Source organism: Convolutriloba macropyga, chromosome 1 (genome assembly GCF_964194025.1).
Source record: "Convolutriloba macropyga chromosome 1, txConMacr16.3, whole genome shotgun sequence".
Taxonomy (NCBI): Eukaryota; Metazoa; Xenacoelomorpha; order Acoela; family Convolutidae; genus Convolutriloba; species Convolutriloba macropyga.
Window position 1 is genome coordinate 77,965,127 of NC_134468.1, and position 14,247 is coordinate 77,979,373.

The following is a 14,247-nucleotide window of genomic DNA, read 5'->3' on the forward strand; positions in this document are numbered from 1 at the left end:
TTAGTCTTGGTTTCGTGTAGTGAGTCGTCAGTTGTAGGGGTGAGTGATATGTTGGCGATGGCTTTCTCCACTTTGAGTTTTTTCACTGTAGCTTCCGCCTTGGATTTGCGGGGGTTGCGCAGTGGAGGTGACTTCGCAATTGTTGACACAGTGCTCCTTTTGGGCGTTGAGAGCATAAAGTCTGCTGCAGAAGAGGATGTCGCGATTATGAAGGGCTTTGTGTGCCCTGGGGATCGTTCCTTGAATATGCGGGTAGTCGATTTCTTGTTTAACTCTTCGATGTTAATTGGGCTCTGGCTCAACTGAAATGCGTAGCTTTGTTTCAGGGCTGCCAATTTCGCTTTGGTCAGTTTGGTGTTTGCGGTTCTTCTGGCTGCTGAATTCTTTTTCCCTTTTGGGTTGCTCTGGTAATTTTCTCTTCAGCTTTTTTGATCCTGATAGTGATTTTGTCAGGATTGGGGATACGATTATCGATGTGTTGGTTGCTGTGTTCGGGATGTCTCCTTTGTCGATAGGTGTGGACGTTCCCTGTAGTGGTGCTTTGGCGGATGGTCCTGGTTCGTCTGTTGTGGCCTTTCGTTTGCGTGTTGCTTGGTTGCCAAGTTTCTCCTGTTGGGCAGTGACTTTTGCTGTAGTCTTCGGGCTTTGACCTGTTCGGGTTGTCTTCGCCAGCTGTGCTTTTTCTGCTAAAAAGAATTTTTCTATTTTGCGTTTGTTACGGTTATACTCACCAACTGTTTTACAGGCCACAAAATTTATTAGGCGGATTTTTGGTTCTTGTTGTTGTTCTTCTTGTGGTAGTGTGCGCGTTTCTGTGGATATAGCTATATCATTATTGCGTATCACGGTGTTTTTACGATTGTGAGTATCGATAGTTATGGTGTGGGGAGTGTAATCGACTATTGTGCCATCTGGTATTGTAGACCATAGGGATCAATGTTCATGGTTGCGAGTCTTCACTTTAGTGTTTGTGATAGGCGCTCTACCATGCCTGATGCTCGGTGGTCGTGGGTGGGGGAGAATATTAGTTTTATGTTTTTTTCTTTGCAGAAGATTTCAAATGCTCTAGATTTAAATGCCTGTGCTTGATCACAGCGGATGCTACGTGGTATTCCATGAAATTCGGAGTATTGGTTGAGAAATTCTATTGCTGTTTGTGTGTCGCAGTTTGTGTGTACCACTGCTGATGGATATCGGGAAAACCTGTCTACCGCGGCTAGGATATAGTGTTCAATATTATTATTTTTCATGTCTAGTATCGGTCCAGCGAAGTCTAATTGTAGTTCTTCGTTGGGTTCGCTTAGCTTAGGTAGTGCCCCTAGTCCTGATTTAGGTATTATTGGTTTCAAATTCTTACCTTGCTCAAGGAATTGCCTGCAGTTTTCTGCCCTAAGGGCGATCGTTCGATGTATCTGGGGAAACCAGATAAGGTTCGCCAATCTGATCATTCCCATTTGGCCCGGGTGGGTTCGGTGCACTGCATTAATGACCAAATTCTGCAGCTGATATGGTATAACTAATTTGCCGTCGTATATAAGGCATCCCGATCGGGCCACTGATAAATCATTTCATAAATTATAATAATACTTGGAGACCAGCTTTAGTTCTTCCCCATTGTGGGATTTCACCAATCGAATGATTGCCTGTAGGTTTCTGTCCTTTAGTGCGGCCTCGGCCAGAAATTTTTCGCCGAATACACGGGCTAAGTTCAGTCGGTAATTGGGGGGGTCTCGTTTTCAAATTCGAATAAGGGCACGTGCTTTGTTTCGTCTATTGGCTCTCGGCCTTGTCCGATGTTAGAGGATGGTGGGATTGTTTCCGTTTGGGTGGCTACCGAAATGGGGGTTTTGGTGGTGGAGGGGGTGTCTGAATTGGATGAGGGCATTGTTCTTTTGTTGGGTTTCCTTGCGCGTTTAACGATTTGTCTGTCGAAGGTGTTAAGATTAGGGTTGTTTCTCGTAACTACGTTTATTTTGAAGCGGGGATTTGAATAATAATTTTAGGGGTTACTAGGTGGGAATATCTTCTGACTTTTCGGTGAATTGAATTGTTTTAAGTTGGATAAATTGGGGGAATTTTCAATGTTGTTATGATTTTGAATATTCTTGTGTGACAAATTTTGATTTTTGAAAGTTGGATTTAATAGCGAGAAAGAGTGCAACTGATTGTGAATGGAGAAATGGCAAAAAGCGTTCGCTTTATTTTGTGTGCGTTGGCTATGGCTTATTACGTCATGTGATTTGTGTGTTTGTCCGAATGGAGCGTTTTGATTGGTTGAGATATTGTGTTTTCTTTCTTCGTTTAATAGTGTGAAAGTAAATTCTCTTATTCTATTAATGACAAAGAGTTCATTGTCTGGGCTTAATGGGGGGGGGGGCTTTTGGTGTGGGTTTCTGCATAGGTAGTCGGTGAAACCCATGTCTTTCCCTGGTAGATGTTTGATTGTAAAAGTGTAGGGTAATAGTTTGTCTACCCAGCGTATTAATCTGCTTTGTCGCGATTTATTGGCCCGGTTGGGTTTTAGTGCTGAACGTAGGGCTGTATGATCTGTGATAAGTTCGACTTTTGACCCTAGTAAATAATATTTGACGTGGTTCGTAGCCCAAACTACCGATAATAATTCTAATTCATTCGTGCTGTATTTTATTTCTGCTTTGTTAAGAAACCGGCTAGCGTAAGCGATGGGGAACCAACCTTCTGGGATTGTTGTTCTAGTACTGCCCCGAGTCCTGTGTGGCTCGCATCGCATTTTAGGCGTGTATTTCGTTGTCTATCGAAGTGTTTTCTTACTGTAATTTTTGATATTTCCGCTTTTATTTTGTCTAAGGCTGTAGTATGTGATTCTTCCCAGCGTATTTTGTTATTTGTTATGTTCTCTTTTTTTAATAGGGGCCTTATAGGATTTAGCAGGTTGGCTAGGTTAGGAATGAATTTTATGAGTTGGTGTATTGAGCCCATAAGGGAGCGTAATTGTTTAAGTGTGTTTGGAGGTTTTAAGTTTAATATTGTGTCCGTCTTTTTTACGGTTGGGAATATTCCCGATTGGGTAATTTTGTACCCTAGCCAGATGATTGATGATTTTGCGAATTCGCAGTTTTCTAGTTTTATGGCTAAAGTTTCTTTGTCGAGTCTTGATAGGACTTTGTGTATGTCTAATTCGTGGTCGTGGGGGTAGCCCTTTGTTATGATAATTATGTCGTCTAAGAAATTAAGTTTATTATCGATGTTTTCGAGGGTTTTGTCCAGGGTTTTTTGAAATGTTGCGGGCATATCACTGAGGCCGTAAAATCCGTTTATGAATTGGTATGTTCCCGTTGATTTGCCCCCGAAGATATTGAAATTGCAATGTTTTCTAATTTCGGGATGTAGTGGGATTTGACTGTATGCGTATTTAAGGTCTATTTTTGAGAATAAGAAATTGCCTTGGTCGTTTTTGTTGTCAGAGATGCATTTAGCGACTGAGTCCATTAGGTTGTCGATGGATTGCATTTGGTATTTGTTTTTATCAATTGCGTCGTTTAGCAATTTTGAATCTAGTGCTAGTTTGATTGATTGATCGTGTTTCACAGTTATCACTACTGGACTTATAAAGACTTGTTCGGAGCATTTGTCTAGTTTTATTAATTGGTTTGTATCAAGTAAATGTTGTATTTCTTTGTCAACTTTATCCGTGAGAGGTAATGGTACTCCCAGCCTTTGTGTTGGTACGGGGAAATGTCTTGTTTTAGTGTAGATTTGGCAATGTGATTTTTGGATTTTCCCAAGCGGGAACATAGGTGGGGAAATTTGTTTATGATTTTGATTTGTAATGTGTTATCCAAATTAATATTGTTAATGTGTGTACCTTTGTTTCGGGATAGTGTGAACCCAAGTTTCCCCAGGATATCTCTCCCCAATAGACTTACAGTGTTTGCATCAACGACTAGTATTTCGTTGTTCGTGGCTTCTCGGTGTCCCGAGCGGAGGTTCATCTGGATTATTCCTGTGATTGGTATCTCGGTGTTGTTGAAACATCGGTATTGTGTTTGACATCCGGTGGGGTGTTTCCACTTGGCGGATTTGCAGTGTTGGAGTATTCTCTCCGCTTCAGTTCTGCAGACAAAACTTCTTGGACTGCCTGTGTCTGCTAGCCAGTCAATTTCGGTTGTGTCCGAGGAAGTCTTGATCCAGATTTCGTCTGTGATTCTTGGGGACAATTTGTGCGGTTGGGCACTATGAAATAATTTCGGGGTTATCAGGTTGACTGTGTTCCAACTGTCAAATACTTCCTGAATATAGAATGTATTTTACAGATCGACTGTTTCCTCCATGGTGTCCGATTGGGTATCCTGAATTTGGGTTGGGCTTGGTTGTTGATCCTGTTAGTGTCTGATGTTTCGTACTCGTCGTGCTTGTGGAATGTTTTGTTGGGGCATACTTGGTTGGGGTTTTATTTGTTGGGTTTGCCCCATTAGTTTTGCCGAGCGGCACACTTTGCTGTAATGTCCTACTTTTTTGCACAGATTGCACTGGACTTTTTTAGCGGGGCATATTTGCAAGTGTTCGGGTGAGAACTGTAGTCCGCAGCGTCGGCAGGGGGTTTGGGATACTGGTGAAGTGTTGTGTTCGGGTGTTCCTTGTGGGTAGTCGTGGTCTGGAGACGAATGAAGGATTTCTTGTGTTGGGTGTTATGTTGGAGATTTGTTCGAACGTATTGGGGGAATAGCGGTTTAATTGGGAGTTTATTGCCTTTTGGTTCTCTTGTCCTCGCTCGCGATTGAGTGCAAATTGTAGAATTTGTTGGGCAGTTCGCGTTTCCATGAGTAATTCTCGTTGGATGTCCGTGTTTGTCATGAAGGGTATAAAGATGTCTTTTATGAGATCTTCATCTGCAGACCATAGACGGCACTTTGCGCCTAGGGCTTTGAGGCGACAGTGGAAACCTTCCAGTTTTTCGTTCTGCTTTTGTTTGCAGGTCAAGAGGAGGAAACGATCATAGGTGATGTTGCGGGGTTGTGTAAAGGAAAGAGCGAGTTCGTGGGCAATTTCGAACACTGTTATCCGTTCAATGTCCGAATGGGGGAATCGTTGTTGGTAGATCCGTTGGTCTTCGGTTCCCAGGCTGAGGTAGATGAGGCTCCTTACTTTTAGGTCCGCCTCATCCCAAGGTATACCGTCAACAATTGGGCCTTTGAATGCGATCTGTTTGCATTCATTGTCCCAGTCCACCTTTCGTTTATTGTTCCTTAAGTCTCTTTCTCTATGCTGTGCTTGGGTTTCGTTCTCCGTTGGGGGTTCGTAGGTCGGTTCTGTGGGGTAAATGAGGTCTTTTATGTCTGGTTTATGTTTTAATAGGGAATCAACGTTTATCGAAATTTTGGCCATTATTGCCAATTTGAGTGTTGCTGCCCATGTGGGCCATTCTACTGGGGGTTCCATACCGCTGTCCCAGAATAAGGGGAAACCCACTGGAGATCGTGCTATAGGTGCAGCTGCTGACTGCGCCATGTTGTGTGAACAAAGTTCCTATATGCAGAATATCGACTTGCTAAAATCATGACAGTAAAAAGGCAAGCGCAATAAGATTTAACTCTCTTGAATACTTCTTACTTTCTCTCTTTTAGAAACCAAGTGCGGTTAGCAATTGCGCTCCGATCGGAGTATGCGAATGATGGCTGGTACAACCAGCTAACATGTGAACAAAGCGTTTAACATATTTACATCTACGAACAATGATATATAATAACATATGGAGTTTTATACGAGTTTATATTAATACGTTTAGGTTCTTGGTTGCGGAGTGAGTTGGCGGCTCACCACAATAATAATAATAATAATAATAATAATAATAATAATAATAATAATAATAATAATAATAATAATAATAAAAATAATAATAATAATAATAATAATAATAAAAATAATAATAATAATAATAATAAAAATAATAATAATAATAATAATAATAATAATAATAATAATAACAATAATGATAATAATAATAATAATAATAATAGTGATAATAATAATAATAATAACAACAATAATAATAATAATAATAATAATAATAATAATAATAATAATAATAATAATAATAATAATAATAAAAATAAAAAAAATAATAATAATAATAATAATAATATTAATAATAATCATAATAAAAAAATAGTAATAAATAAAAATAATAATAATAATGATAATAATAATAATAATAATAATAATAATAATAATAATAATAATAATAATAATAATAATAATAATAATAACAATAATAATAATGATAAAAATAATACTCATAATAATAATAATAATAATAATTATGATAACTATCATTATAATAATGATGATGATGATAATAATAATAATAATAATAATAATAATAATAATAATAATAATAATAATAATAATAATAATAATAATATTAATAATAATAATAATGATAATAATAATAATTCTAATAATAATAATAATTCTAAAAATAATCCATGTCATTACATGTTGTCGACTATATATATTCCTAATCCATGTAGGTCGGCCCATTCTCTACCCTAATACATGGGGATGAAGGTGGAGGGCGACGCAAACAGGCAAGTTACTGAAATTTTCTTTTTTATTACTTTATGGTTTCTATCTCACTCACCAACTTTATTTTAAGGTTGTTGAAATCTTCCTTTCAGATCACCAATTTGATCGATTCGGTTGTTCGTGTCTTTTTGGAATGCGTTTAAGTATTTCAAAAACAGGGTCTCAGAAGTGAAAAAATTTTGTTTCACTCAATTTTGCACGCGTGTTTTACGTCAAATGGCACTCGACTCATTTTTCGTTGATTCTATATTTAGTGTGTTTCATGAATATGTGCGCTTTCGAATGCCTTCTACTCCCATTCTATTATGGCCGAATTAGATGACATTCAAATTAGAAATAATAAACCTCGGCCTCCGTGGTAATCAAAGAAATTTCAATCTGCTCAGATCCCAAACTGCAGTCACGCGGCATCTTATCAACCCAGAACACGTAGTGACAATTTTGGATTTCAAAGAAAAGCTGAGATATCTGATAGCCCTGTGGAACAGCACGTCTCTTGATGACAGCGCTGACAGCAATGAAGGATTGGTGGCCTTGGAACTGTCACTGGGACATCAGTACCTCCGATTTAAGCCATTTTTAGACGAACAGGTATCTATCCAGAAATTCCGGAGTTAACCACACCTATAGCCAAGGGAAAATGTTTAACAGTAAAACAGTTAAACACGAAGTTAAGGTACATTGTAGTCAAGGTAAAGTTAAGGTAACTTTTACAAATGTTCCCTTAACTTTGTTAAGGTAAAATTGCATTCATTTACCTGACATTTTTTGTAACGTTCTTCAATACATAAATGTATATATATTTAGAAAAATTTCTATACAAATTGTTGACGCTTGCTCAACAGAAGCAGACCCGCCTCCAATACTCCTATTCGAGTCGTAAAAAGAGATGAACTTAGACGAACTCCGACGCTTCTCTAGAAAGATCTTGCAAGATTCTTGCAAATGACGCTGGCTGATCTTGCAAAAACCTATCAAGATATTGCAAGCTGGGCGTCAAAAAATGTTAGCCAAAATGTGGAACAATTTTTGTTTTTTTTTAAATTTGTCTTTGTTTGTTTGTGTTTTGGTTGTTTTTGTTTTTTCTTGTTTGTTTTTTGTTTGGGTTTTGTTTTTTTTTGTGTGTTTGGATTTACTGCGCATCCTATTAGTGCTCTTCAATAGTTTGAAGCCTTAGTGGACGCCTTTTGCCGGCGGTCCTATATAAGGTTTTGTACTATTTGCCTACTTAGCTGAGATTTACTTAAAAATTACAGTGTACAGGAAGCGGTTTTCTCAAGAGTCGGTTCATTAATTGACTGGAGAAAATATTTCCGACATGGTTGCTTTTACCTTAACTTTCGCCTTTCTGAAGGTAATTTTACCTGAACTTTTTTAAACCTTAATCGGTTAAGATAGATTTGCCGTCTACTTAACCGGAACATACCTTACTTACTTTAATTCTAAGCATCTTTTACCGCAATTTTACTTCATGTTAGGGTAGATTGTTAAAGTAAATTAAGATGAAGTAAAGCTAAATTCGCAGCTACCGTTAAGGCAACGATTTAAAGTAATTTTAGGACAAGTTAGAGTAAAGTTAAGGGTTTTGTTAAGGTGGTGGGGCCTTAGCTTTTCGGTAAAATTGAAATAAAGTTAGCTTAGGTTAAGCTGAGTTTAAGAAAGGCAGATTTAACTTACCGATTGAGGTACGTTGAGTTATTTTTTAAGGTAAAATACCTTTAAATAAATTACCTTAACTTCATTTAGTGCGCGCCAAATGTTCGAACCAGGTTACAACTATGTGAATGGTGGATATTTTGTTTGTAAAATCAAAACTTACAGCAAACATACTTTCAGTGCATTGAAGTTGCAAGATTCTTGAATAAATTTAGGTCATAGCATCGAAAGAGCTCTCATTTATTGGAACTATGAATCTCAAAAATCAATATCTCTTGTTTTCGCTTCTAATCAGAATTCCCGTAGAGGATGACTGTGAACCTAGAGAACCAAATTCTATTCGCTTTTCGATGGTAGTTGAGATGGTAGTAGATGAAAAAAGAGTTACTCGAAGATTGGCAAGTCAAAATAAGAAATATAATGAACCAGTTTATGAGGCAGTACCGATTTTTATTTCAAGTAACACTTGCCCAGTACTGGCTTACAATTGCAGCTAGGTACGGGTTGTAACCAACATGACCTTGACAACGTGACAATGAGAATTGAACTCACAGCTGAACAATGACAGAAACAAAGAGTAAACAAAACACGTGATCGTTACGATGACGTGATTCAATAGCTTTGATTGAATTACACCATTTACAGTTACTCTACTTTCCTAAAACTATCGAAGCAGTTAATTTGCAAATCAGTTAATCGAACTAGCTGTTTGTACGAACAAACAAATTATACGTCCTCTCTATACCAGGAAAAAAATGATGCAAAAACAGATTGGCAGCCTTAAGCAACATTCTCGAGAAAACGTCTAGCAAAAATTGTAGCCCCTAACTCTGAGTCAATTGAAAGATGGTAATTCTTGCTTCAATATAATTATCTCGAAAATATCTTTGCTTAAAAAAGAATACTCTCTTAATTGTTAACCAAGTTCTGCGATTTGCCTTTTGAACTCTCCTGAAGGTTATAGGCGATTCAAAAAATCTTCTCTATGTGTTCCTAAGGCTCCGTGATGTTAATTCTGTTTTATAGTTGAGACACGATTTCAATTGCACAATTTAAAGTTACCCTATCTTCCTCAAACGATCAAGTGGACTTCGGCAAAAATGGTTCCACTTTTTCGGAAGGCACCAGAAGCGACTGCTACGCACCACTTAACCCCTGGCATCAATGGAACCCAATCCAATTTTTTGTCAACTCAATCAACCCACAAAAGTCGAGCCCCGTCGATTTTGCAGACAGAGGCCCCACATGGGAGCCAATGAAATCTAAGCAAAAATTTTTCTCTTAATTTTTCAACAAGTTCTGTTGGCTGCCTTTTGAAATCTCCCCAAGGTTAAAGGCCATTCCAAAAACATCTTCTCTAACTGTTCTCGAAGAAACGTATTTCTCATTCCGTTATATAGTTGAGACAAGGCGGCTCGGTAATGTGCGATGGCACATAAGGTTCCGACCCCGCCCATCCACAAATTTGGCATAATTGTCTACCAAATGAGGAACAGATAGAAGAACCCAAAAATTATTTTTTGCGATTCCCAAAAAAGCCCAAGTCTTTTTCAAAAAATTCTGTATCAACGATAAGATAGCCTCCAAAGCAAATAACTCAGTGGAGTAAAAGTTGATGCATTAGATTGCTGTAATATGTCAATATTAAGAAAGCGAGTCAAGACGAAAAGCAAAATCAAACAACAACAACAACAAACATTAATTACATCAAAAAATTTATGTCCCTCTTAAAAACTAAATTTAATAACAAAATCAACATACCGTCAGATAAACCCAAAACTAAACAAAAATAACTTATAAATCCCCAGAAAACATATGCGACCAGTCCATAAAAAGGTTTGGTAACAATTATACAAGAAAGAACAAAAACAGTAAAGTAAAAAAATTAACTTATTTTTTTGAAACAGTTAACTTCAAAGTAATAAATACCATTAGGAATCAATTAATATTACCACAATTTTACGATTTCCACTACTTCTATAGAAGGGCATTAGGACCTGTCCTTATTCATTTTTTAAACCGGCTAAAAAGAACAATAAAGAACAAACAAAATTTCAATTGAAACTTGCCAGAAAACGCTGTCAAAACTGTCAAGCCAATTTTTGGCACTCAAAATACATTTGATTGCGCCTTCTTCAAACAGCTATAATTTAGTACGTGGCTATTCATTAGTAAGACTAGGTAACAAGCAGACAAAAAAGCGAAGTGCTAAAGTATGTAATTTTTTTTCGAAACAAAATTACATTTAATGTCATGAAAGGCATTAATAACAAAAAGAGCTATTTAAATAGTGTCGTTTATTCAAAAAAACCCTCGAGGCCTGTAATTATCCAGAATACTTCTCGCATCTACAAAAAGAACGTCAAATATGACAAAAATCACATTAGTTTACTTTTTTTGTGAAAAACCGGTGTCGAAGCCAGTAAGGTCATAACAAATTCTTTAAAAGATTTTGGGACACCAATCCCTCTTATTCCTTTGACACCCATAATGTTATATTTGACCTGTAGTTAACTAACGAGATTAGGTAACAAAAAGAAACATAAAAAGAACAAAATTGCGAAGTTGAAAAAATTTTTTTTTTTAAATTTTGGAAAACGATTATTTTGATCGTCATGAAAGCCATCAGCTATCTACTAATATCAGAATATCGGTTCTTCTACTCTTCTATGAAAAGCCAATGAAAGCTATCACTATACAGGAAATTTCATGCGACCGAAATGACAAAGTATAAGTGACAGTTAGAGACAAAATTAAAAAATTCAATTGATTTCTTCAAGAAAGAGGCGTCGAGGCCGTTAAAACGATGATGTATATCTTTCAGAATTTTAATATGTTCAATTGTGCCTTATTTTGAATGCTAATGAGGTGACATGAGAACCGTCAAAAAAGTGATAATGTGACAAAATTAGAAAACGTGAAAAACTGGCAAAAATCAAAACAAAAAAAATCTGAAATCTTGTGGTATCAAAGCCAGAAAACAATAATTTCAGGCTTAAAACTGCAACTGAGAATAAATGTTAAATAAGTAGAAAGAAGAAGCGGTCGTTTTTTTGCTGACATTAAGCTGGAAATTGTACAAATTAAGAAAAAAAGTAGAGAAAAAGTTAATTAAGCCATCATTTATTGAAAGGTCAATTATTTTTAAAAAAAGAAACGACCATAAATTTTCAATTAAAAATCTTAATGCATTAGCTTGGAGCTGCTTAACAAGCAAATCGGTTGGACCTATCACTCCTGAGCTTTGATTTGATATGTTCTGTTTTTTATTATTAAAAAAGTCTTTTTTTTAAAAAAAAAAAAGACCGACTGATTAAAACCCGATTTTTTTTGGATTGTAACAGTCCTAGAATGGCCAAAAACAAGCCCTAATAATACTTATTGTCCCTTAGGAATAACTGATTTTTCGAATGTTGTAGATATAGATAATTTGTTAGTTGAAAACTCAAAATAAATTCTGCATTTTTGATAATCAACGAGTAAAGTTGGCAAAACACGGCAAGGTTTTAACTACAGTGCACTCTCAGCGGACTCTGAAGTAGAAATAGCCCCCCTCTGAGTCTACAAAGATTTTTTGAGTGTTGTTTGGGGATGTACTGTCGGCAAATTTAATCAAAGTGGACTATATTAGCTTATTTCGTGCTGTTTTTGATGAAAAAGTCTAAATTTTGAAATGTTTATCCAGATTTTTTGACCAAAAAAATTAAATCAAAACAATCAACAATGCTTGTTCGTCTTCAAAAATAAAATCAACGACACTATTCTTAAAAATTATAACAAATTTTAGCAAAATTGACGAAAATTTAGGCAAAAATTCCGGAAAATGTGAATAAAAACAACGTGAATTCACTCTTCTTTTCTCAGAACTTTAAACCTCGATAACTCTCTTTAGAAATCGAAAATTAAAAAAATCTTTTTAATTCCATATTCTACGCTGGATGAGCTTTCTAATGATACCAGTCTCAACTCTCTACGATGATTATATCGAGCGGCGAAAATTCACTGAACAAAAAAAAAAAAACCCAGTTGAGTATATAGTTCCTCCCCCCTCAAGAGGGTCGGAACAAAAAGCATTTAGTAGAGCAGCTCAGGCAAGAACCACGAATGCAAACATTGTTTTATTCCGAACCAAAGTGGAGAGAAAAGTATATTTCCACAGTAGCAATATCTTTAATTACGTTCAAGCAAAATGATCAACATCACAAAATATTTTCCCCTCAAGAGCGCTGATACCTTAACGAAGTAAGGAATTAATCCTTGAGAGCTCCAATTTGAATAGTTCTGCTCGATAACCTTTCCCTCAGAATCTTGTTTCTCTAGATTTCCAGTGAGCTGCCGCTCGATTACCTGAATAAAATTCGTCAATATTGATCTGAATTGTGTTTTAGCTGTCCCCAGATGTTTTTCGGTGCCCCGTTCAGATAGCAAATATAGAAACTTTTGCACTAAAGAAATTTTACTCTCTGCAAATATAGTACTTCAAGTTTTCTCCACCAAAGTAGCGATACTAATTTGAAGCAACTGAAAAACGCAGCCGCCAGTTACATTTGCCAAATTCAATGTAGCTTCAATCAGCATTGCATGCTGAGTTTGAACGATCTAGTCGAGAGCTACCACCGATTAACGTTCCATGGGAAAAGTGTTGGGAAGAAAAAGACGTTTTTGTACGAAGTGAAACTCTTTCGATTATTAACTGAGAAAACAACCAACAATCAGGCGTGGTCCGCGTGAAAGCTCAATTCAATCTAAAGTGAGATCGAAGTCAGTTTAAGATTCGTTTCATACCCCAGGAAACTTCATCAGCCTTGAGGGCATAACAAACAGATTGAATTTGTTAGCGCAACTCATAAAGCACAGACGTCAATCTTGTCCTTCTGGGCATCAACTGCCAGAATAATGTTCAATTTTTCTGCCAAACTATCAAGATCGCGTTCAAACGCAGCTAATCGTTTGTACTGTAACTTCACTAAGAAGCCCTCCAACGCCTCAAATTGGCACCCTCGATTCATTGATTTAGATAATTTCAAATTTTGTTTGAGTCTGTGAATAACTAGAGTCACTCAGCGCTACAGGAAAAAGACCCGCTTGACCTTTTCTCGTCTCGTTATACAAACAAAATAAAAAACCGCGTTAGAAGCAGCTGATGCAACGGACAAAGCTACAATCAACTTCTAGCTCACTTTTCTGCAAAAATTTGCGTAACAGAGCGTTTTTGTAAAAGCATATAAACAAAACTTTGCGCGTGCACGTCGACGCAACGCCCCAAAAATATTGCCGTTTCCGCATCTTTTGGACCAAACACCTGTATACATGTTTGGAATATGACGCCCGCAAACAACCTTAACTCAATAGTGAAAACGCGGGCTGCCATACAGGGTTGCGTTAAAGTCAGTTGGCTGAGTTGGGCAAACACTTGGCGAAATCAGGTTAAATCACAGCGTACATGACAGTTTTTCGATTGGCTCTCCCTATTACTCCCATAGTTTTGAAACATAGAACCATTTTCATGAGATAAAGAAAGTTTGCAGCTAATCCTGAACATAACCCGGTAGATAGTCATCAGCACGAATGAAACGCGCAAAATTAGCTCCAGCATATGAACGTAAATTAAAAAGTCCAGGTAACATTTTAGCTATAACCATCCGCAAACTTTATTTAAAAATGAAGCAATAAAGATCAAAATCTTCCGGAGCGAACCAAGTCAGCAGGAGTCAAAAAATAACGGCAACGAAGTAAGAATAGGCAAACAAATTTAAGATACAGAAGCGTTATGTTGGTAACTTTAACTAAGATTGAAATTGCTGTTGGAGTGGTGTTAAGCAGTAAGCCAGCAAAAAAGAACCATGATTGTTTACCCAGAGCAAAGTTTCAAAGTACAAACTTGTTGCTCTTTCAAGTTGATTAACTTGTTGCCAAAACAGATGTCGACTCCAACAAGACGTTCAAAAATCAAATTGTTTGATTTTTTTATATCAAATTTCCTCAACAATATACAGAACGAATGAGAAAGCTCGGTCAATAAGTTGG

At 36.8% G+C, this 14,247-nt stretch overlaps 1 protein-coding gene across 1 annotated transcript; it reads left to right on the top strand.

The window, feature by feature from the left end:
* The first annotated feature begins 6,831 nt into the window (after positions 1–6,831).
* Positions 6,832–9,424, top strand: LOC142351749 (uncharacterized). Its single transcript, XM_075403899.1, has 2 exons — positions 6,832–7,155; positions 9,247–9,424. Exons 1-2 carry the CDS (start codon positions 6,883–6,885, stop codon positions 9,274–9,276), a joined length of 303 nt encoding a protein of 100 aa, XP_075260014.1. The 5' UTR covers positions 6,832–6,882; the 3' UTR covers positions 9,277–9,424.
* Positions 9,425–14,247: the final 4,823 nt, after the last annotated feature.

Excerpts from the sequence above, each read along its gene's own strand:
- LOC142351749 (XM_075403899.1), top strand. The coding sequence starts at position 6,883 with ATGACATTCAAATTAGAAATAATAAACCTCGGCCTCCGTGGTAATCAA. Across the intron at positions 7,156-9,246 it reads AGCCATTTTTAGACGAACAG|TTGAGACACGATTTCAATTG; the intron begins GTATCTATCCAG and ends TCTGTTTTATAG.